At 52.0% G+C, this 24,486-nt stretch overlaps 1 protein-coding gene across 1 annotated transcript; it reads right to left on the bottom strand.

Annotated features, from left to right (window-relative positions):
- Window positions 1-208: 208 nt before the first annotated feature.
- On the bottom strand, window positions 209-23,300 carry SDC4 (syndecan 4; the record flags this gene model as incomplete). Its single annotated transcript, XM_080716634.1, has 5 exons — window positions 209-360; window positions 5,234-5,432; window positions 7,625-7,671; window positions 9,929-10,067; window positions 23,223-23,300. The coding sequence occupies 5 exons, from the start codon at window positions 23,298-23,300 to the stop codon at window positions 209-211; spliced, it is 615 nt and encodes a 204-aa protein (XP_080572760.1).
- Between the last annotated feature and the right edge of the window lie 1,186 nt (window positions 23,301-24,486).

The raw sequence follows: 24,486 nt of genomic DNA, 5'->3' as shown, positions 1-24,486 counted from the left end.
TGCTGGGGCAATGAAAGGCCCAAAGAACCCAGAAGAGCTAGGCAGCAGAGCAGAAGACGATGTCACTTGCTCTGACCCTGGACGGGCAACCGGAGCTGGAGATGCTGATGGGTCAGTATCGAGCGCCCTCCCCTACCTAATGCCCACCGGTCACAATCCTTTGGCTTCCTTTCCCTCTAGAGTCCAGGCCAGCACCCCTGGGGAAGCTTCATGCGTAGAACTCGTTGGTGGGAGCTTTTTTGTAGATGGGTTTCTTGCCCAGGTCATAGCTGCCTTCGTCCTTCTTCTTCATGCGGTATACCAGCAGCAGGATCAGGAAAACGGCGAAGAGGATGCCCACGATGCCACCCACGATCAGAGCTGCGGAGGGAGAGAGAGGCAGAGCTGCTCACCGGACCTGGGGCCGCACCCCCTCGCCCACCCACAGTCAGCCCTTAGGACCTCACTGCCCCGGTGCCGGGCAAGCTGACGTCTTATTAGATTTGACTCTCAGAGCTGGGCACGGTGGCTATCTCAGTACTTGGGAAGCTGAGACAGCCTTCGCTACTTAGTGAGGCCCTCCACAACTTAGTGAAACCCTGCTTCAAAATTAAAAATAAAATGGAAGCCGGGCGTGGTGGCGCACGCTTGTAATCCCAGCATTCGGGAGGCTGAGACCTGGAGGATCGCGGTTCGCGGACAGCCTCAGCTACTTAGTGAGGCCCTCTGCAACTCAGTGAGACCCGGTTTCAAAATAAAGAATAAAAAATAGGGCAGGGGGTGTAGCTCAGAGGTCAGATGCCCCTGGGTTCCATCCCCAGACCCGCAAAAAAATAAATAAATAAAATAAAATAAAATAGAGCTGGGAAGCCGGGCGTGGTGGTGCACGCTTGTAATCCCAGTGCTTGGGAGGCTAAAACAGGAGGATGGCACAGGTTCGAAGCCAGCTTCAGCTACTTAGTGGGGCTCTCAGCAACTCAGTGAGACCCTGTTTCCAAATACAATATAAGAAATAGGTCTGGGAGTATAGCCCAGCCAGTACTACACACACACACACACACACACACACACACACACACACACACACAATGGGGCTGAGGGTGTAGCTCAGAGGAGGTAGAAAGTCCCTGGGTTCACTCCTCAGTACCACAAACAAACAAACAAACAAACAAATAAACCAGGCGTGGTGGCACAGGCCTCCAATGCCAGCACTCGGGAGGCCGGGACAGGAGGCTTACAAATTTGAGGACAGCCTCAGCAACTAGTGAGACTCTCATCAACCTTGAGAGACCTGGTTTTAAAATAAAAATAAAATAAGGCTGGAGGTGTAGCTCGGAGGTAGAATGCCCCTGGGGTCAATCCCCCCAACACCACAATAAAAATTAAAATAAAATTAAATAGGGCTGGGGGTAGAGCTCAGAGGTGGAACGGCCCTGAGTCCGACCCCCCAGTAACATCGCACACGCACACACACACACAGGTGGACCCTTATGACCTCAGTTATGACAAGGGGCCAAAGTCACTATCTCACCCCACAAACGCCTGGGCTCTGGATGCTCTTTCCACTCTCAAGAGACTCCCCACAACAGCCTTACACGGAGTCAGGACAGGAGTAAAGGCATTCTCCTGAAGCCCCTCCGAGACGCGGCTATCCTCGGCACCCGGGCGTCTCTCCCCAGGTGCGCACACAGCTACTCAGGCCCGCACGGCTCCAGACGGACATGTGCATCCTGCCTGCGTGGAGCACGTGAATGTCCACGCCAGCGGGTTACAGGTTACCCAAATAGTAGAACCTTTCTCATGCCTTTGTCCTGGAGAGTAAGTACATTATGTGCTGGCCTGGAAGGGTGCCCAGTCGAGAGCCTGCGCTCAGGGCTCACAAACTGCAAACCCCTGGTTTATCCCCTGGACTGCGCTCACCACCTCGCGCACTTAACTAACGCTCCTCACTCACGGGGCGGTGAGGGGGGCCCGGCTGGAGTCAGGACCTGAGCTCCGTTCTGTCCACAGGCCAGGTGGCCCGCATCGCTCATTGCTGTTTGTCGGGGGGCAGGGTGGATCACAGAATCCTTTCGGTGGCAGATTGAGTCCCCTAATTCGGTCTTACTCGGGCTAAGAGGATTAATTTTCCATCGCTGTGCAAACTACAAATCCATGCACAGAAGAGAGTGGAGTGGCCCAGAGGAACCGAGGGAACTTCTTTCCTGGCCAACACCCTAGAAAACGCAGCAACGAAGTATTTCCGTAAGGGTCCTGAAAAAGCACAGGGAACCTCCTGCAGGTGGCGACCCCATTCCCATTTCTACCAGCTTTTCTTTCCACAGCCCCAACCTCCTCAGGCCCTCCGGCTGTGCTGGGATTCTACCCAGGGTCAAGGTCCAAGCCCAGGCTCAGAAATCAACTGGGCTCCTAGGTCCAAATGCCCACCACTTCCTGGCCTTGTGGCTTTGGACAAGTTACTTAGACCCCATTTCAGATTGTTGTGCAGACTCAAGGGCTGCAAGAATCATATGGCATACAGCAAGCAATTAATAAAACTCCTGTTTAAAAGCTGCTGGGAGTCAGGTGTGGCGGTGCATGTTTGTAATCCCAGTACTTGGGAGACTGAGACAGGGGGATCGCGGGGTTGTCACCGGCCTCAGCTACTTAGTGAGGCCCTCCGCAACTTAGTGAGACCCTGTTTCAGAATAAAGAATAAAAAATAGGGCTTGGGGGCGTAGCTCGGAGGCAGAATGCCTCTGAGTTCAATCCTCAGTAATGAAAAGGAAAAAAAAAAAGCTCTTGGGATGGAGGGTCCCTCCTCTGTTAGCTAAAGGTGTACCTCTTCTTTGTGGTACTAGGGATTGAACCCAGGGTCATTCTAACTCCGACCTACCTCTTTTTGTTATATTGTTTTGTTCTGAAATGGGATCAAAGGGTTACTGAGAGTCTTGCTAGATTGCAGAGGCTGGCCTTGAACCTGCGATCCTCCAGACTCACTCTCCCAAGTACTGGGATTACAGGCATACACCACCACGCCTGGCTGAAATGAACCTTTTCGCCTAAGGATCTTATACTGGTTAATTCTCAGCTTGGAGGAGTAAACTGACAGCCTGACTTCAGTTCTTCTTTTGCCCTGTGACCCAAAGCCTCTGCCTCAGCCTCCCCTGGACAAGAAAGAGCGGCTTGCATGAGATCAGTGTTTTAAACTTTTTTCCTTTAGAAGCAGTGGCACTCTTAGTTGCTTAAAGTTAAACCTAACCCACAGATCTAGAAATCAACCGATGTAAAAACCTGTCACCGGCAGACCTAAAAAAGTACCAGCTAAGAGTAAGACACCATGACTGGAGAGAGACGGAAGAGATGCGAAGCACTCCCTCAAAACAGATCGGAACACCTAAGGCTAAAAGCTGACCACTGGATGGGTTCTGACAGCCCATCCTCCCAAGCTACAATACGCAAAGTGGTGAAGGAAAGTCAGGAATCTTGGTTCAAAGCCGGGCGAGGTGGCCCACACATGCCTGTGATCCCAGTATTTCGGAGGCCAAGACGGGAGGGTGGGAATTTCTTTTCTTTTTTTTTCTTTTTTTGGTGGTACTGGGGATGGAACCCAGGTGCCTTCTACCTCTGGGCTACACTCTCAGACCTATTTTATATTTTATTTGGAAACAGGGTCTTCTTAAGCCAGCCTCAGCACGATCCTCCTGTCTCCGCCTCCCAAGCACGGGGATTACAAGCGTGTGCCACCATGGCCAGCTAAGAGGGTGGGAATTTCAAGACCAGCCTCTGCAAGTCTGTGAGACACTGTTTCCAAATAAAAAATAAAATAGGGCTAGGAACCCAGTGTGGTGGCACAGGCTTGTAATCCCAGTACTTAGGAGGCTGAGATAGGAGGAATACAAGCTCCTGGACAGCCTCAGGTACCTAGTGAAACCATCTGCAACTTAGTGAGACCTTGTTTTAAAATAAAAAATAAAAAATAGGATTGGAGAGCCGGGCGCGGTGGCGCACGCTTGTAATCCCAGCATTCGGGAGGCTGAGACCGGAGGAATGCGGTTCGCGGACAGCCTCAGCTAGTTAGTGAGGCCCTCTGCAACTTAGTGAGACCCTGTTTCAAAATAAAAGAATAAAAAATGGTGCAGGGGGTGTAGCTCAGAGATCAAATCCCCTGAGTTCCATCTCCAATCCTGCAAAAAAAAAAAAAAAAAAGAAGAAGAAGCCAGCATGGGCCCCAGGTGCCCAGTCGCCAGGCCGGTTCCTCCAGGCTGGCCCTTAGCCACAGCTTATGGACCTGTCTTTCTTCCCCTGACAACCAGCTTTGGACAGTACACCTACCTCAGAGCTGCCAGGGGAGGACAGGTCACCACCCAGCTGACAGCCCCTGGCAAGGCTTAACACAGCCACTCCTGACACGCCCTGGGACAGAGCTGACACAACACAGTTATCACAGTACTCCCCTGAGGCCAGACATTTAACCTTGCAAGCCCTCCATATCACAGCCCAGCACTTGAAGATACCTTGTGCTCCACCTACTGAAGAAACAATCAAGATTCACTGACAGATAGCACTGACAGGCGGGGTGTGGGGGGCACAGCCTGCAACCCCAGCACAAGGAAGGCTGAGACAGAAGGATCGCAGGTTTGAGGACAGTCTCTGCAACAAAGTCTCAGAAACCTAAAGAGACCTTGTTGCAAAACAAAACAAAAGGCCTGGGCGTGTGGCTCAGAGGTAGAATGCCCCTGGATTCAAGGTTCAATCCCCAGTAAAACACACACACACACACACACACACACACACACACACACACACACACACAGCAGTAACAATGGGAACAGCCCTTTAGAGTTTGCAAAGGAATTCCATATTCTTGTTTTTCCTGGACTCCTCACACAAACCCAAAGAGGTGATTGTCATCCCACTTTACCAGTGAGGAAACGGGGGCTCGTCCAGTTCCAGGGGTCTCTGCCGAGGTCACAAGGTGGCCAAGTGACAGAGTGGGGGTGGGGAAGCCAACCTAAGTCTAAGAAAGCTCCAGGCCTCTCAAGGCAAAGAACTGTTCAATGATTAACTCAAACATGCCAAACCCAGGTTGCAAAAGGCTTTGAAAAATACCTGAGAGGGGCTTAGAATTCAATGCCTATTCTTTACAAGCCTTTAATATGCAATTTTCCTTCCTTTTCCCCCACCTCTTAAGGAAGGTTCAGTCCTTCAAGGCCTGGGCAATCTCCTGGGCCAGAGGCACCCCTGACCCCTTCCCAACCTGTCCCGGTCTTACCTGCTAAGACCTCGGTTCTCTCGAAGATGTTGGTGCTCTGGGCAGTGCTGGGCATGGGCACCTTGTTGGGTACATCCTCACTGCCGTCATAGGGTGAGATCCTTATAGGGATGACTTCATTCTCTCCTAGCTCCCTGGGTTCAGAGGGGACCCGGCTCCCAGGCCCTGCGTTCTCAGGGATGTGGTTGTCCAGGGGTACCTGGATGCAGGGAGAGGAGACAGACACCACACAGAGTGAGTACTGAGTCCTGGAGGGACCCAGGCAGGGCATGGGACGGTCACCCAGGTGGAGAATCTGGGTTGCACCGTATGGTCCTGGATAGGAGACAACCACAGACAACCTCTCAAAAAGTTTTGCTGCTCAAATCCTCGTCTTTCACTTTTCAGGTCTATCCGATCTGAATGGGGAATTAATCTGATCCAGAGCACAGAGAGACAGGCATTCCCACTCTGCCGGCAGGTCAGGATTCTGGAGTAACCACTCTGAAAGCCATTTGGCTAGGCGTGGTGACACATGCCACAAATCCTAGTTCTCAGGAGACGGTTGAATGGGGATCCCGAATTTGAGGCCAGCCTGGGCAACTTAGCTGAGATTCTGTCTCAAAAAAAAAAAACAAAAAAAAAAAAAAACAGCCGGGCGAGGTGGCGCACGTTTGTAATCCCTGAGCTTGGGAGGCGGAGACAGGAGGATCCCGCAGGTTTGAAGCCAGCTGCGCTGGCTTAGGAGACCCTATTTCCAAAAAATAAAATAGGTCTGGGAGTGTAGCCCGAAGGTAGAAGAGCTTCCAGGAACCCCAGTACCACCAAAAAAAAACCCAACCAGGTGTGGTAGTGTGAGCCTGTAGTCTCAGTCTTGCGACAGTACTGAGGCAGGAGTATTTTTTGCTTTTTGTGTGTATGTGTGTGATACTGGGTACCCAGAGGCCTTCTGCTTCTGAGCTACACCCCCAACCCCATTTTATTTTTTATTTGGAAACAGGGTCTCATTAAGTTGCAAAGGGCCTCACCAAGTTGCTGAGGCTGGCAGTGAATCTGCAATCCTCCTGTCTCAGCTTCCCAAGTACTGGGATTACAAGCGTGCGCCACCATACCAAGCTAGGATTGCAGGTTTGAGACCAACTTCAGCAACTAGCAAGACCCTGTTTCAAAGTAAAATAAAATAGGGCTGGGGTTGTAGTGCAGAGGCACAACATAACCTGCGTTCAATCCTCAGTACCACAAAACCAAAAACTACGACAAGCCGGGTATGGTGGCACACACTTATAATCTAGAACTTGGGAGGCTGAGACAGGAGGATCGCAGGTTCGAGACCAGCCTCAGAAACTTAAGTGAGGCACCCTCCCCAACTTAGTGAAACCCTGTTTTAAAATAAAGAGTAAAGACATAGAAGCCGGGCGTGGTGATGCACACTTATAATCCCAACATTTGGGAGGCAGAGATGGGAGGATCACGGTTCATGGACAGCCTCAGCTACTTAGTGAGGCCCTTTGCAACAGTGAGACCCTGTTTCAAAATAAAGAATAAGAAAACAGAGCGGGGAGTGTAGCTCAGAGGTAAAATGCCTCTGGGTTCAATCCTCAGTACCACACAGACACACAACAAAAAATACAACAAAACAAATAAATGAAGGGGCTGGAGATGTAGTTCAGGGGTAGAACAGCTCTGAATTCAATCCCCAAATCCCCAGAACCCAAAGAAAAAGATAGAAATAAATCTGCTTGCCCTTTAAGGCAGCAATTTTGCCTCTGGGTCTATCCTAAGGGGCCAACACATGTTAACATGTGTGTCAAAAACACTTGCCATGTTGTTTTAATTTTAGGATATCAAAAGACAATAAACAAGGAGGCTGAGACCGGAGGATCACGTTTCGCAGACAGCCTTAGCTACTTAGTGAGGCCCTTTGCAACTCAGTGAGACCCTGTTTCTAAATAAAGAATAAAAATAGGGCTGGGGATGTAGCTCAGAGGTCGAATGTTCTTAGTTCCACTCCGGGTACAGAAAAAAAAAAAAAGACAATATAAACAATTTTTCCATCAACAAAAGAAATCAAGCAAACTACTGTGTAGCCTAAAAAAATGACAAGAATATTGAAATACTCAGGATTATTGTTTAAGTGGAAACTGCAGGACACAGAACTGGATATACAATTTGCTTTTTTTTTTTTTTTTTGCTATATACAATGGCTATAAATGCACAGAAAAGGAGCTGGTGTTGGCAGGGATGACCCTGGCAGGGCGGACAGCTCCAGTTGGGCTTGTCCCCAAAAGAGCCCAAGATCCCAGATGAAAAGCCCTCTTGTAGAGTGCAGTCAGACCTCCCAATTGTCCGGCCCTGGGGCCATATTTCCTGCCCTTTTCCTTGGGGGGGGGGGGCAGGGTGTGCAGCACTTACCAAAGGCTGGATCACTTCAGGGAAGGTCTCCGCGTCCTCTGAGTCATCTGTAAGGTCAGAAAGGTTGTGTGAGCCTTTGTTTTATTTTGAAACAGGGTCTGGCTGAGTTGCTGAGGTTGGCCTCAAACCTGCAATCTTGGCCGGGAGTGGTGGCCCACACTTGTAATCCCAGTACTTGGGAGGCTGAAACATGATGATCGCAGGTTTTCAGCCAGCCTAGGCAACTTAGTGAGGCCCTCCGCAACTCCGTAGACCCTGTTTCCAAATAAAAGCTAGAATACGGCTGGGGGTGTAGCTCAGAAGTGAGGCTCGTCACCCCCAGGCAACTGACCCTTTCAGTAGTGGCTGATGCGTGGCTACTTTACAACCACAGCCCCTAAATGCTCCCTATGTCCAGCAAGTGGACCTCAGTCAACCTCAGTCACCTTATCTGGAAAATGGGACTCCTAAAACCTGCCTCTATGGCTCTTTAACAGCGACGTGTGCACCAGTAGTGAGGTGGACACCTGGTCAGCTCTCTGGTCTTGTTCCGTAGAGTCTAACTCCAGGGACCAACAGTAGAAATGTAGACCTTCAGAGCTGACCGATTCGGAGCCTGCCTTTAAACAAGATGCCCAGGGAATGAAAGTTTCAGGGGGTCGACTCTGATTGCAATATTAAATACCATACACTGCAATATTAGAATGTTTATTGAAGCCAGGCCTGGTGGTGCACGTCCGTAATCCTGATACCTGGGAGGCTGAGATTGCAGGCTTGAGGCCCGCCTCTGCAATTTAGCAAGACCTTGTTTCAAAATAAAAAAAATAAAATAGGGCTGGGGGTATAGCTCAGAGATAGAATGGCCCTGGGCTCAATCTCCAGCACCACATAAAACATTTTATTGAGGTGATGGTATAATGTTCTATACCCTAAAGATACACAGTTGATTTTCTTTTCTTTTTTTTTTTTTTTTGTGGTACTAGGGATTGAACCCAGGGACATTCTAACTCTCAGCTACACCCCCAGCCCAATTTTTTATTTTTATTTTATTTTATTTTTTCCTGCAGTACTGAGAATTCAACCCAGGGGCAGTCTACCTCCGAGCTATACCCCCAGCCCTATTTTTATTCTTTATTTTGAAATAGGGTCTCACTGAGTTGCAGAGGGCCTCACTAAGTAGCTGAGGCTGTCTACAAACCACAATCCTTCTGTCTCAGCCTCCCAAATGCTAGGATTACACGTGTGTGCCACCACACCTGACTTTTATTTTTTATTTTAAAACAGGGTCTCACTAAATTACAGAGGGCTTCACTAAATCATTGAGGCTGGCCACGCACCTGCGATCCTCCTGTCTCAGCCTCCCATGTACTGGGATTACAAGCATGTGCCACCACACCCGGCGGTAAAATTTATTTTTAAAAACCACACATAGTTGCTGAGTGCTTGGCATGTGCCAAGAGCTTTAACTCAGCTCAGTTCCCCAACATGCACTGATGTACGGTCGTTACTATTCCCATTTTACAGATTAGGAAACTGAGGCTCAGCAGCGACTCGGGAGTTGAAGTTTCAAGTCAGGACTCTGACTCCGAAGCCCAAACTCTGAATCATGCCCCTGAACATAGGAGTGATGCCTCTCAATAACTGTCCTGGAGGCCAGGACCAACAAGTCACAGACCAAGAAAGATATGGCCCCTGATCTGGTCCAGGGAGGCCTCCCTCCATCCCTTCCCTACCCCCACGGAAGCAGGGCCTCTTTCTTGGTCCCTCAACCCCCATCTCTGTCTACACATGGCCCTGCCACCTGACTCCCATTTCTGACGTAGTAGGTTTCCTTTTCAAAAGAACGGAAAACACTCCATGGGCCCTCCTTCCCCAGCCTGCCACCAAAGGGCTGGGACCTGAAAACCCACAGTTAAAATGAAAGCAAAACTCAACTCCTCCCAGAGAGTCTCAGGGATAGAGAAGGCTAATACTTTTTTTTTTTTTTTTTTTTTTTAATGCTGGGATTGAACCCAGGAGCCTTCTACCTCCAAATTACACCTCCAGCTCGATTTTATTTTTTATTTGAAACAGGGTCTTTCGAGGTTGCTGAGGCTAGTTTCAAACCTTCGATCCCCCTTCCTCAGCTTCCCAAGGATTAGGATTACAAGTGTGGACCACTGCGCCCAACATTAAAGTACTTTTGTTTCTCCTTTTGAGGGGAGAAGAGAAACTGTAAGAAAATCTTCACAAAAAAAAAATCCCCAGCTCCAAGCATGGTGATAGTCCTTGTTAGAGGAAACACCATTCCCTCCAGCTCCGGCCTGTGCAGCATGGCCTCCATACCGAGATCTCCAGAGCCGGACAGCTCAAAGTCATCGAGACCCTGCCCCGGCCCTCCAATATCCTCATCGTCAGGTAGGTCTCCGGAGAAGTATCCGCCCTCTAGCAGGTCCTGGGGGTCGATGACCTCGGTCTCTCGGATCTAGGATGAAAGGTGAAGAAGCATCAACCGATGGGCCCCCAGGACTCGACAACAGGTGGGCCCCAAGACCAAACACTACGAGCAACAGGGGACAGCAGGGCACCCAGCCGGCGTCTGGAGTCCTGGGTCTGCGTCTGGCTCAGCCCCTGACTTGCTGTGTGAACTTAGGCGAGTCTCTTTCCCATTCTCCCTTCTCAGTTAGTAAAAATAATACAATTGTAATATCAAATTATTAATATTAGTAGGTACTATTTGTTGGGCACTTGCTATGGGTCAGGTCTTGTTTTTGTTTTGAATTAAAAAAAAATTTCGGGCCGGGCGTGGTGGCGCACGCTTGTAATCCCCGCGCTTGGGAGGCGGAGACAGGAGGATAGCAGGTTCGAAGCCAGCCGCCCTGGCTTAAGAGACCCTGTTTCAAAAAAACAACAACAACAAAAATATATATAAAATAGGTCTGGGAGTGTAGCCCCGAGGTAGAAGGGCTTCCAGGAACCCCAGTACCACCAAAAAAAAAAAAAAAAAAAATTTCCGGGAGGTACTAGGGATTGAACCAAGGGGCATTTTACCTCCAAGCTACATCCCCAGGCCCTTTTTTATTTAAAACAGGGTCTCATTAGGTTGATGAGAGTCTCACTACTTGCTGAGGCTGGTCTTGCGTCTGTATCTGTGATACTCCAGTCTCAGCCTCCGGAGTACTGGAATTATACCACACCCGGCTCAGGCCTTGTTTTGAATAATTCCAATGGCATGTTGTTTATTCATTTTACAAACAAGGAGACTGGGCATTAAAGACTTTAAATCGCTTCTTTGGGGTTAGACTGGCGAAAGACGGCACTGCAACCAGGGCTGCCCACTTTGGAGCCCGCGGTCCCCACACACACAGCAGCCCCTGGATACTACACTCCCACATCCCGTGATGGGTGGCAGGTGACTCACGCATGGTAGGGAGTGCACTGCTGGCTTGGTCTTGCCCAGTCGGGGACACCTTTCCCAGCTGAGTCAAACTGGGCGGGACAAGCTCCTCACTCCCCAAGACAGCTGCTCAGACCTGGTGACTCAAGCAGGAACTCCCGGATCCAGTCTTGCAGTCCCAAATCTCCCGGAGATCTGTTCTACTGCTAGCAACGTGCAAGACATGGTCCCTGCCCTCACCGACCATTCACTCCAACACCAAAAGTAACACTCGGTTCCCACCCCACAGCGACCCAGCTGGTCCCGCAGTGTGAGTTTCAGAAGGGTGATGTCCAACGCCTAGTGATGCAAAGAAATTTCTTAGAGCCCTGAAGTCTGCCTGCCACAACTCAGCTGAGTAAAGAGAAACCTCCCTTAGAAGCCCAAGGAAGTATTCAGATCCCTACCACCCTTCTACCCTCTGGGCTTGGGCTCCTGTCTGTCCCCAGCATCGCCACCAAGGGACATTCCTTCACTGCCACAAAACAGTCCCATCTTCTTCAGACCCCATTACTACTTAGAATCACAGAATACAAGCTAGAGACACAGGGAGTCCTGTCTCCCTCTCCTTTTCACAGAATTTGGGGAAAATCTGAGCTGGGAATAGGGCTGTGACTTGCCCAAGGTCACACAGCACAGCTACACCACTCAGAGGAGAGTGCTACCAGGTCCCTGTTTCAAGGCCCCCAGGCTGTCCTTCCCCAGCTCAGACCACCATGACCACCTTCGGGATTCTGAGAAGGAATGTCAAGGTGTGGGTAAAACAAGGCAATAGCGTGGAAAGGTCCTTCTGAGGTCAGGCTCCTCCTCGACTGTCTCCACGACTTGTGGGGAGAGATGGTGGACTGACTGCCCTCTCTTCCACCCTGCGGGGGCAGGATCTGTCTTCCCGGAAGAGAGCCGGGTCAGGCTGGGAGGGAGGCAGCAGATAAGCCTCCCTCTCTCCCACGGATACAATACGGAGAATCTCTGTTGAACGCTCGGCACACGTGGGGATGGGGAGCCAGAAGGGGTTAAGCCCTGGTAAGAGATGACTTCATAACTCCGGCATCAGGAGCTGCTGGCAGCTGGAATTCCAGCCCCCGCGCTGCTGCTGGCCTGTGCCTGTGGCTTGGGCAGGGCAGGGGGGAGGATCCTTGGCGGTTGCGTAAGTGCCTATACCTAGGGTGGGGTCCCGGGCTCCTACTCCCCCGCCCCTGCTGAAAAGTCCCTGGGGCTCAGAATCCCAAACAGCAGGGCATCCAGACTTACTAAATAGCGGGCCTTAACTAAGTACTTCGTGGGGCTGTAGTCTTCAGCAGACTCTTTGCAGAGGTGGAAAGGAGGGCCCTTAGAATGGTTGTCTAAGGCCACACAGGCAGAAAGTGGCCGTGCTGGACCAGAACCCAGGCACGGGTCACCTGGCTTTTAACCACATAACCTTAAGCACATCGTGGACACCCCGCAGCCTACCCCAGCTTGGAAAGGGGCCCTGCCTGGAGGGGAACTGAAGGTACCTTGGCTCTTGTAGACCAGGCCTGAAAACCAGATTGGGGGAGGATCTCAGAGTTCAAAGTCCTCAGGACAGAAGTTTCCAACCAGGGAAGTGGGCTGGGCAGGGGGGGCTAGCCGGGGGCTGCAATTCCGATTCCAACCTAGGCTCCAGGTCCACGGCTCTTTCCTACTCCCTTTCCGGGGAACTCTGGAATGTTGTTTACGCACCCAGACTCTCTTTTAGTATGTGAAAGTTCCGCGGAGCGTTTCAAAACAACCCCGGTGGCGTGCTGAATGGCTTAGTGATTACCTCAATTTGCCACTGGGAAGTAAAGACTAGACAGCAGAGAAACAGAGGCGGAAACCAAGATTTACTCCAGTGCAGCCTCCTTTGAGGGCACCTGGTCATACCTCACCCTACATCTTTGTACCAGGATCCCAGAGATGAACAAGTAGTCCAAGATACCTCGGAAGTCAATGGTATGGCAGGGAACAGACCCTCGGGACGGTGCTCAGTCCAGGAGGGAATGTTCAAAGGCTGCACTCACCAGCCTAGGAGGGAGTCCAGGCCATGTGAGGGCTGCTGCTGGCAGACCCCGGGAATTAAATCCTCCTTGAGCCGGGTGGCGCGTGCTTGTAATCCCCCGCGCATGGGAGGCTGAGACAGGAGGATCACACAGGTTCGAAGCCAGCCTCAGCTGTTTAGTGAGGCTCTCAGCAACTTAGTGAGACCCTGTTTCCAAATAAAATATAAAATCGGTCTGGGTGTGTAACCTGGAGGTAGAAAGCCCCTGGGTTCCACCCTGGGTTCCATCCCAGTACCACCAACAAAACAAAACAAAACAATAAATCCTCCTTGAGCTCCGGAAGCCTCTTTCTGGCCCCTTCTCTGGTCATGACCCCTGGGAGTTTCCCAGGGGGCCAGGGGTCATTTGGAACCAAGCCCCTGGGACCGCAGGCAATCGTCCTGCTCTTTTGCCAAGGCTCCGAAGGCATCAAGGGCACTCCCTTCCCCCCACCCTCTTTTCAGACAAGGCCCATTCAGTCTGGGGTGGCTTTGAAGAGCCAGGCCACCCCACAGCCAAGCCCAGCCCTGACCAGAGGCGGACCCCGCCCTGCGCCTGACTAAAGATGTGGTCTATTCCTCTGGACTCACCCCAGCCCTGCCCAGGCACGTGTGTTCACATGTGTGTGCATGCACAGGCACCCTCGGGGGCCCTCTCATTCCCGGCATCTTTGTCCTTTTCACGAATGCACAACAGAAATCACCAGCTGAACAAGACAGTGAGTGGGCCTGGCCCCAGAGACCCTGCAGGGCCAAGTGGCTGTGGACAACACGGGAATTGGTGCCCCGGGGGGCTTAGAGGTCCTGGATTCTTTCCCAGGCCACCCAGGGAAAAGCAGATGAGGAGGAAAGTGCTTTTGTTTTATAGATACTGACACCTGCCGCAGAAGGTATCTGAGGCCAGCAAGCCCAACCGTTGCATTTTATAACCTCACAGATTAGAAAGCAAGGGACCCTGCCAGGGTCACCAAGCAGCCAGCAGCAGAGCTGGACTCAAGAGCCAGGTGTCGGAGAGCTCGCAGGCAGGAGCTGTCTGCCCTTCCTGGGAAGAGTTCTGGCTGCCTGTAAGGGTTCAGCAAATCCACAGGCAGCAGCTGTCACCCCAGTTATTATATTCTCCATATAGTCTCCCGGCTTATAGCAGGAAGCTAGGAAAAAGTCACCAATCTTATTCCAAAGTCCTACAGCTTCCGTCATCCAAGAAAAACCTGGGGCCTGGGGTGACAGGCAGGAGTATCCAGGGCAGCAGGCACCCCGCTGGGCTTGCCCTCTGGGAGCTCACAGGATCAGCGGCCCTGGAAGCTGCTGCGCTCCCTCCCTGTGTTGAGGATGAAAAACACGGAGTAGCTGGGGCCATTTATCCAAAGTCACAGAGTTAAAAAGCAAGAGCTGGGATTCAGGGCTAGCTAGACCTTCCAAGACTATGTCCTAACACAACCAGGCTATTCCCCTAAACCCGCAGACCTCAGTACACTGCCCGGCCAGGGCTCCAGGGCACCCCTTCCCTGGCAGGGAATAAACAAGGTGAAAGTGATATTGCTTAAACAAAGGAACAGAAACTTAGCTGGAGCAGGGGGAGGAGTGCAGGGTCAGGGCCTGGTTAACTGTGAACTAATAGAACCTCCCCACCCCTCACGGAGCTGCCTCGGGGGGGGGGGGGGGGGGGAGGCAGGGTCAGGGCCACACTTGATCCTTCTTTAAGGGGCTGAGCCCAAATTGGGGGTGGGAGGATGGTGGAGGTCCCTCGGGCTCCAACGGCTGGACCCACCAGAGTGATTCTGGCAGGAGATGCCCAGGGCACATGGTCTGCACCTTCTCCTCATCCCATTCTGAAGGGTCAGGTGTTTCCCCAAATGGCCAAGACCTGCAAAGCAAACCATAGTCCTGCCACTTTCTAACCTGAGAGTTGATTTAGGCTTCTAAATCAACTCTCAGGACCAGGACTAGCAGCACCTTGCGGAGTGATCAAGATTAAGGTTGATGCGCTGCTGTGTGCAAAGGTCCCAGCATGTGACCTGGTACACAGCAGGTGCTCAGTGAGTGGTGGCTATTATTAACCCCCACCTGTCTTCCTTCTGGCTAAGGGGATTAGTGCTTCAAAGGGTCAGAGACCTGAAGAAAACTGGTAGGAGCAGTTCCAGTGCTACAAAGAAGCTGGCCAGCGGATAGGAGGTGCTTTTGCAATCTACAGAAGGACATAACCTATCACGGGTTATTATTTTGCTTCCGAGAACAGCAGCTTTCAGCAACCAATCAGATCCCTTCAGACTATTCAAGAGGAAAAGACCCAGAGATGAGTTAGAGACCTACCCGGGGTCATACCGCTTTGGATACCTGTCCTAAGCAAATGGAGAAAAAGGAAATCTGTATAGTTCCAGAAGAAGCACTGACCAGAGACATAGGAATCCCACTTGGGACCCGGATCGCCAGAGTATTTCCTAACTTGCTTGAAGGGACAAAAGAGAACTAGAAGGAGAAAAGAAATCACACACCAATCCGCGGTCCATTGCTTTGGTACCAGAAGGGTTAAGCCAGGTCTGGGGTGGAGGTGGATGAGGGTTCAAATGTCAGCGGCTGCCCACTTCAAGGTCAGGTTACTCTGAACACAATCGCTCTCCAGTGCCAGGCCTGGCACTGCCGGCAGCCAGCTTTTCACCAAGCCCCAGGGCAGCTGGGCAAGGGTTTACAGGACCCCCAGGGTGGGGGAGGATTATTCTGCAGCCTCTGGACCAGCTCCTACCAGGAGCCAATCTACATCACTAACTCTCTAGGTGGTCCTGGGAGATCCCTCTCTGAGCCTCGGTTTCTCCACTTTTAAATGATGGGTCTAAAAGAAACAAAACATCCCTCTGTCCTGAGGCCTGGTAACCAAACTGGGCATTGCTCCGATTACCAGTGGAGACAGCTGGGAGGGGCTGGCTCCCTCAGGGCCTCTGAGAGACAGAGGTGTATTGAAGCCGGAGCTTGTAATCTAGGCAGCAGATCCGAAATCCCTGCTGGACCTGCGGCCGTACCCGGGACACAAACAGGCCTCCTGTGTTGTAAGAGCAGAGATGCAAACTCCCCTGCAGCCTGGTCTCAGCAGATTAGATGGGTCACCACCTCCCTGCTGCAGCCGCTGCAGACCAGATTAGACTGTCCCATGATCCTCTCCCCGGGGGTCCCCCCCCAGGGAAGGAGTGTGTCCCCACTCGGGGTGCCCTTGTCCTCACAGGCCTGGCAGCCACCGCCCAGCTGCACGCAGTGTTTCCACACACACCATTACATTACCCAGGTATCGCCTGACAGCACCGCTTCTCTGCCAGGGAAAACTGGGGCAGCTGAGCTTCCCGGGCATGAGAGACGAGGGAGGGGCAGGTGCACAGTTGGGGGGGGGGCACTGAATAGTAGTGTCTGGCCCAGGGTGGGTGGTCAGAACTAAAATCACAGAATCAGAGTGATTCTGTGTATGTGGGGGGTGTACTGGGGATTGAACCCATGGGCACTCTACCTCTGAGCTACACCCCCAGCCCTATATTTATTTTTTATTTTGAAACAAGGTCTCTCGCCAAGGTGCTGATAGCCTCACTAAGTTGCTAAGGCTGGCTGTGAACCTGCGATTCTCCTGTCTCAGCCTCCCAAGTACTGGGATTGCAGGCTTGTGTCACCACACCCAGCTGGCCAGAGTGATCTTTTGGGGAGTTCTGGAGCTCTCTGGAAAAAGGATAAGAAGGCCTGAACCCAACCACTGTGGGAAGCCATTTATTTACAGTTTCAAGGTATCCGAAGCTAACTTCTGGCCGACTTAGGAACCCTTGTCCAGCTGCTAATAATAAACTCAACTTAAGCCAGCACTTTACAAGTTTGCCAAACACCGATTATGATCCTCAGGTGATACAGGTGTTTTATAGAGGACACTAGGGCTCTCGTATCCACAAAGTGACTTATTAACCAACTCTTTGTCCCTGGGCCAGTGGCAGCGGCTGGGACAGAGACAGGTTTTCTGGCTGTAAAATGTACCCACTTTTCCATTTACCCAACCTCTAGTAGGCAAAGTCAGAGAGGCCCTGAGGGCCAGGAATCCGCCCAAAGGTCACCAGTGTGTTAATGACAAACCAACCCAAGAAGTCACACTTCTAGTTCTCAGACTCCACCTGTTGACATTCGCATTCTCCTCTTCTCTGGGGCAGCAAGCCTTTTCACAACACTGTACCTTTCCCGCCCCCTCCCCACCATCGCCACACCCCCCAAAGCCCAGAGTACCCTTTGCAATCACTCAGGCTCCCTAGAAGAGAACTCTGTCCCTCCGGCACAGGAGGGGCCTAGGCAGTATCTGCAGTGGTCCAGGCCCCTTCCTCGCATGCAAGCTCCCTCTCCCTGCCGGCTGCAGCCTGGGGCTCCTGCGGATCCTGGCAGGCAGAGGTGGGGCTGCTGGGAACTGGTTCTTGTTTAAATATATGCTCATCCGATAATTAGCAAACAGCCCACTTCTAAGATAAACAAACAGGAGATTTGGACTCCCTCCTCCTCTCCCCTGGACTCCTCCATTTCCACCTAGCAGATGTGGGGTTAGGTGTGGGGAATGAGTGGCTTTCTAAGGGCCCAGGCAAGGAAGGGTCAGCCGCCAAGAAATGCTGCCTGTCCGCTAAGCACTACACTACAGGAGGTGGCTTTCTACGCAGCTTGTCCTCTTTAGACCTCACAAAGGCATCACAATTTTTATTTCTTTAGATGCTGGGGAGAGAACTCAGGGTCTGGCGAGTGCTGGATAAACACTATTCCACTAAGCAATACCCCCAGCTCTGAGGTCTTAACAAACCAGGAAACTGGGCTCAAAGAGAAGTTGACTAGCACGCCCAAAGTAGTGTCCCGAGTAAGAGGTGGACTTAACACCTCTGGAGTTAGTACTGTCCAACACCAAACCAATGCCTCAGTGCCTTCCCGCCACCCAATGAAGACTGTTTGGCTTTAAGGAGGAAAAGCGGTACCCCCTCCCTGCTCGGCAGAGGTCTAAAGGGCTGAACTCTGTGCAGTGTCAAAGTCCACACCCAGACACAGGACTACGAGGGTGCAGGCCTAGTGCAAATATTTCTTCTCTGTTCCCTCAAGGCTCTGGACACTAAGTCACCCATTCCCAAAAGACAAGGTAACAGTCTTATGCCCATTCCAACACCCCCACTATGGTATTAGCCAAGAGGTTCAAAGGAAGCGGGTGACTCAGGCAGGGTACATTAGCCTGCGGTGACTCACAGAGCCCTTTCTATCCCCTTCCCCCAATTTTAAGCTTTCATTTGGAAATTACACCCACCCAGCTGGGAGCCAATCCCTCCCAACAGGGGCTGGGGCTGAGAGCCCAGGCTGGCTCAGCACTTCAAGTCCTTGGAAAAGCCCTCTGTTTCTAGGAGCTCAGGATGGAAGGAGTTGAATGTCCACCCCCACTTTTCGAATCCAGGACTTGTTTAGACTCTACCAAGAAGGCCAAGAAAACTCCCCTCTCATCAGTGGGCCTATGGGGCAGGAAGGACTCTTAGAAGGCAATGCTCCAATCTCATTTTTTAAATTTAATGGTACTGAGGATTGGATCCAGAGGCATTCTACCTCTGAGCTACACCCCCAGCCCTTTTTATTTTGAAATAGGGCCTAAGTTACTGCATGCAGGCCTCGACCCACAATCCTCCTGCCTCAGCCTCCCAGATGCTGGGATTGCAGGCATGTACCACTGTACCCGGATAAGCCGTCCCTCATTTTAGAGTTGGGGACAGAGACCCAAACACAGGACACGTAGGCTCAAGGACACTCAGCAATGCAGAAGTAGAATCTAAGATATCTCCCATCCAATCCCACAGATCTTTTCATCTGGAATGTTCTCTGAGGGTGATCAAACCAGATACCGTGGACTACTATCAAGTCAGACCTGGGTCTGACCTTGGTGAACCACTCTACTCTGGACAGCAGTTTCTTATAAACATGGAGATAAAATACCTACCTCGCCGTCAGTTTTCTTGAGGAGACCTTCACGCTGGTAATAAATAACCTCAGTGCACCTTTCAGAATTTATAGTCACACAGTTTATTCGTTCACACAAACATTTCCTGAGTACTAAGGATAGAACAGATATTTCACCAAAATAAATACAGCAGAGTTCCTGCCCTGGGGGGTGTGGGTGGATTTGGTGGAGAATATTAATTCCCTGGAGGGAATGCCTTAGATGTTTTTCTGGTTTCCACAGCCCTTTTTGAAGAGTCGTTATTTAATTAATCAAATATCAGCGCTGGGAAGGGTTCTTGAAGCCATCCAGCTCAAACTCCTCTTTTTAATTTTTTTTGGTACTGGGGGTGGAACCCAAGGGCTTTTCTACCTCTGGGCTACACTCCCAGACCTATTTTTATATTTTATTTGGAAACAGGGTCTCATTAAGTTGCTGAGAGCCTCACTAAGTAGCTAAGGCTGGCTTCGAACCTGTGCGATCCTCCTGTCTCTGCCTCCCAGGTGCTGGGAGAACAAGTGTGCGCCACCATCCCTCAAACTCCTCTTTAATGATGGGAGACAACGGCCCAGAGAGGGCAATGGACCTCCCTCCAAACTCACGGAGCCCTCCAAAGCGTGGTGCAAATATTCTTCTTGGGTTCCTATGAAATCCTGAGAGTTTTTGCTGGATACTCAAGGGTCCTAGAAGCCCCTGGGCTTCCGCCCCAATCCCACTTCTGTGCAATCAAGGAAAATTCTCAGGAAGACCAGAAATATCTTTAACTTGAAGTACAACTATTAAGTGGGGGATACTTCCCCACAACTGCCTGGGCCTGGTGCCAAGTCAGTGGGCCGTGCCCCTGGGCAGCAACACCTTGGCCCACCCCCCAACTCCCAAAACAAGGCAGCCTTTAATTGGCCAGGGAGGGAGTGGCAGGAAGGCAGAGGAAGGGAAGGCTCCAGCTGGACAGGAAGAACTGGTTTAGGATGGCAAACCCCGCCAGATGCCAAACGCCAAACGGAGGAGAGGGCAGCTTGGGTGCTCAGCTTGGGTTCCCTTCCCCAAACCTGGGGCGCCAAGGTGCAGGGGGGAGGTCACCATCCAGTGGGAGGGTAGGCCTTTAGACCGAACCTAAAATTAGGGGAGGGGCTGATATGCACTACTGGAAAAGTCATCGCTAGCCAGTGATCTGAAGATGGGATACCCCAAGATGGTACCATTTTCTTTCCTCTCTCCCTCTTCTCTTTCCTCCTCCTCCTCCTTCTCTTCCTCCTCCTCCTTTTCTTCTTTTTTTTTTTTCTCTCTCTCCCCTCTGTCTCTGTCTCTCTGTCTATCTCGGTTTTCTCCTATGGAAGGTGTGTTCACTATATTCCCCATGTGCTTGAAAAGACAAAATGCAGCCGGGCGTGTGGCACACACTTGTAATCCCAGCATTCGGGAGGCTGAGACCAAAGGATCATGGTTTGCGGACAGCCTCAACTACTTAGTGAGGCCCTGCACAACTTAGTGAGACCCTATTTCAAAATAAAAAATAAAAAATAGGACAGAGGGTATAGCTCGGAGGTCAAATCCCCCTGGGTTCCATCCCCAGACCTGCAAAAATAAATAAATAAATAAATAAATAAATAAATAAATAAATAAGAAAGAAAGAAAGAAAGAAAGAAAAGAAAAAAGGAAAGAAAACGCAGTTGCCAGGCATGGTAGCACATACTTATAATCTCAGCACTTAGAAGGCTGAGACAAGAGGATCGCTGGTTCGTGACCAGCCTCAGCTACTTAGTGAGGCCTTCTGCAACTTAGTGAGACCCTGTTTCAAAACAAAGAATACAAACTAGAGCTGGGGTGTACCTTGGAGGTAGAATGCCCCTGGGTTCAATTCCCAGTACCGCAAAACAAAACAAGACAAAAATGCACCAGCTCTGGCATCTGGAAATTACTCAATAAATTATAACTGTTGCTAGCAAAACCCTTCTCCCTGGGCCTCATTTTTCTCTGCCTGCAAGGAGGGCAGGCCCCGGATTATCTTGTGATCTAAGTCAGCGGAGACTCGCTCAGGTTTTTCTGGCCACAACCCGGGAGGAGAGGGGTCAAGAGGGGAAGCCCTGTCCCTCAATTAGAGGCTAATGTCACAGGCATTCACGGAGGGGAAAGCGGAGGTCAGAAGGAGACTCACACCTCTTTCAAGAAGCAGCTGCCCAGGGCTGACTTCTCCGCAGTGGATGGGTTGGTCACCCTACTGGACTGAGCCGACCTCCTCCCCTCCCCCAAACCACATCCTCTCGCTGCCCCTGAGACACAGCTGTCGGCTCCTCCCTCTCTCCTCCCTATCGGAGCACCTGCAGGCTCAGCAGCCCCTGGGCAGAGATTAGCATGTGACTATCCGCGTGGCCACCACCTGGGTCCTTTCCTTTTCTCCCCCATGTGGCCTGGCCAGTGTCTTTACAAATGCCTTCCCAAGAGCTGGACTCTTAAACTCCCCTCAGAAGCTCATGCAGTGGGGGAACGCTAGCCCTGGCTCAACCACTAACCTACCTTTCTTTTCTTTCTCTCTTCCTTCCTTCCTTCCTTCCTTCCTTTCTTTCTTTTTTCTTTTTCTTTTTTTTTGTACTGAGGATTGAAGCCAGGGGCATTCTAGGTTCAAGCTACACCCAGCCCTATTTTTTAATTTGAAACAGGGTCGCCCTAAGTTGCGGGGCTGGCCTGGAACCTGCGATCCTCCTGTCTCAGCCTCCCAAGTACTGGGCTTACAAACCTGGGCCGCCACGCCCGGCTAGCCACTCAACTCTCGCTTTGAGGTCATCACCCTACTCAGGTCCTTCCAGCTCACAGTCCCCAGAGGCCTTTCAGCTCCAAATCTCAAGATTCTAGACCAGTCTCCAGTTACTCAACTGGGACACAGCAGGGGCCACTCACAACAGAAGAGAAAAGCAAGTCCTTGGAAGCCTGGCTGCCCAATTTGAAAATCTGACTCAGCCCCACATTAACTGTGTGACCTTGGACAAGTTACTTAACTTCTCTAGCCTCAGGACCAGTTTAAGAACAGTAAACAGGAGGACTGTGGTTGGAATTCTGTTAGTTGGTAGGCCTGTGAGGCTATTTAGAACAGAAGCAAGACCCACCAAGAAAGAGCATTGAAGCTTTTGCGATGACCACCCACAGCAGGCCTGAAATTGTGCTTTACTGCTCAGGTCTCTCCCCCCTGCCTCAAGCAGAGGCTGCCCCAGGAACCAACTTTCCCTTCAGTAAGTAGGGAAGGAAAAATGACCCAAGGCTTTCAAAGGAACTGACATTAATCATTAAACTCCAGGAACTCACTCCCCTAAAACGGGGGCTAAAGGCCACACAGCCTAAGCTCTTGGAGGCAGACCACCCTTCCCCGCAACTCCCGTGCCTCAGTTTCCCAGATGAGGGTGCCTCCCTCCTCCCCAGCTGGCTGCTGGGATGGAGCTTCGGGTGGCCCAGGGGACGGTGGAAAGGCCAGGTTCCTCTAGGCTCGCCAAGGCCTTCGTGCCTTCAGCTCCCTTCCGCCCCCACGCGAGGCACACTTCTTCCAGAAAGCTCAGCGCGGAGCCTAAACCATGCCCTCCTGTCTGCCCTTGAAAGATGGGCGTCGCAACTTCTGGAGCCCCTAAAGGATCCGCAGTCACGTCCCGCCTCACTGCCCCACGCCTTTTGTGCAGAGGGTGACCAGGAGACCAGAAGGGACAGGGCCTTGATCCCCCCCCCTCCCCGAAATTGCAGTCCGGGCTCAGCGTGCACTCACTACCAGGCGGGCACAAACGACCCCTTGCCCTCTCGGGCGCATCCCCAGGCCACCTGGGATTCTGGGATCCCGAAGCTGCTCTCTCCGGGCGCGCAGAGGCTCCGGAGGGGGATGCGGCGCTCGGAGCCTGCCCCGGGATCCCAGCGAGGGGGCGAGGGCGTCGGAGGAGCCGGGCTGACACCGGCTTAGTCACGTCCAAGCCCGAGCTCGCTGCAGCGCCGAGGCCAGGGGAGGAGGGAGCACCGCCCGCCGGGGCGCCCCGCGCGCGGAGCAGCCACCCCGGAGCCTCCTGCAAAGTTTCCCACCAAGTTCCTCCGGCCTCGGCGTCCAGCTGGGGGTGGCGCCGCCCCCTGGACACCCCCCCCAGAGCACACACAAACCCCCGATCGCAGGCTCTCCGGAACAAAGGCGGCCGGGGACCCCCCCAACACTCCCCGGGGACCCCCCAACACCTACCGACTCGGCGGTGGCGGCGGGGGCGCCCACGCCCAGCAGCAGCAGCAGCAGCAGCGCGAGCAGGCGGGCGGGGGCCATGGTTCGGCGGAGCCCAGGGGCAGAGCGAGTGGCCGCGGCCGGCGCGGGCCGCTCTTATAGGCGGCGGCCCCGCCCCGGCCCGCCCCCCACCCCGCCCGGAATTCCCCTGCCGAGCTGGAAACCCCGGGGACGCGCCCCCGCGCACGTCGGGGCGCCCTGCCAGTGCTCCCGCACCTCCAACCCGCCCTCGGGAGCCCAGCTAGCGCTAGGCAGGCCCCCCAGAGCTCGCTCAGGCTGTCCCCCTTGCACAATCGGGGAAACTGAGGCCCAGGAACGGGAAGGTCTTCTTTTTAGACCCCGCGTCATCTTTTTAGACCCCGGGGCTCTCTCCCCTTGGAGCTCAAGGAAGGCTTTCCGCCGGGAACGTGATCGCCCGTAGTTTTAAGGAGCTTTTGGAAAGGGCTGAATAAGTCAGGCTTTGCGAGTTTTGCAATCGCTCTCAAGTGGGCAAAGTGGTCTTAGCCACACAGCCCCGGGAGGAAGGCGCCTTCTTGGGTCCTAATGAAACATTCCTTCAGGACGCTAAAATGAGAGTTTTGGATAAGTGTCACGCGTCGCCAACTCCTATCATTCTTTTGACTCCCCTCCCCCAACGATTTGAAAATGTAAAAATCGTTCTTAGCAATGGGCCCCCCCAAAAAGTAGTAGGTGACTGGCAGCAGACTTTGGTCTCAAAGTGGCTGACCTCTGGTTTTTTGTTTATATATATATATATATATATTGTCTCATCATAATGTAAATCATGTTGACAGCGATATACATGCACACAACACTTGCTGTCCCCCTCCCTCCCCATTCTCTCTTCCCGATACAAGGTACTTAGAATAACATTGGTATTTTCACATAAAAATATGGAACGCCTCACGAATTCGCATGTGATCCTTGTGCTGGGGCCGTGCCAATCTTCTCTGTATTGTTACAATTTTAGTATATGGGCTACCCAAAGAGAGCACTTTTTTTGTTTTGTTCTTGTTTTGGTACTGGGGATTGAACTCGGGGGCATTCTTTCTCTGAGCTACACCCCCAGTCCTATCCTATCTTATTTTTATTTGGAAACAGGTTGTCCGGAGTCTCACTACTTGAGGCGGCTGTCCCCCAACCTGCAATCCTCCTCTCTCAGCCTCCCAAATACTGGGATTACAGGCATGTGCCACCATGTCTGGCTGACCTCTGTTTTAAAGGATTC

This window comes from Muscardinus avellanarius (assembly GCF_963383645.1).
Source record: "Muscardinus avellanarius genome assembly, chromosome: 19".
NCBI lineage: Eukaryota > Metazoa > Chordata > Mammalia > Rodentia > Gliridae > Muscardinus > Muscardinus avellanarius.
This window is presented reverse-complemented; position numbering and strand designations above follow the sequence as displayed.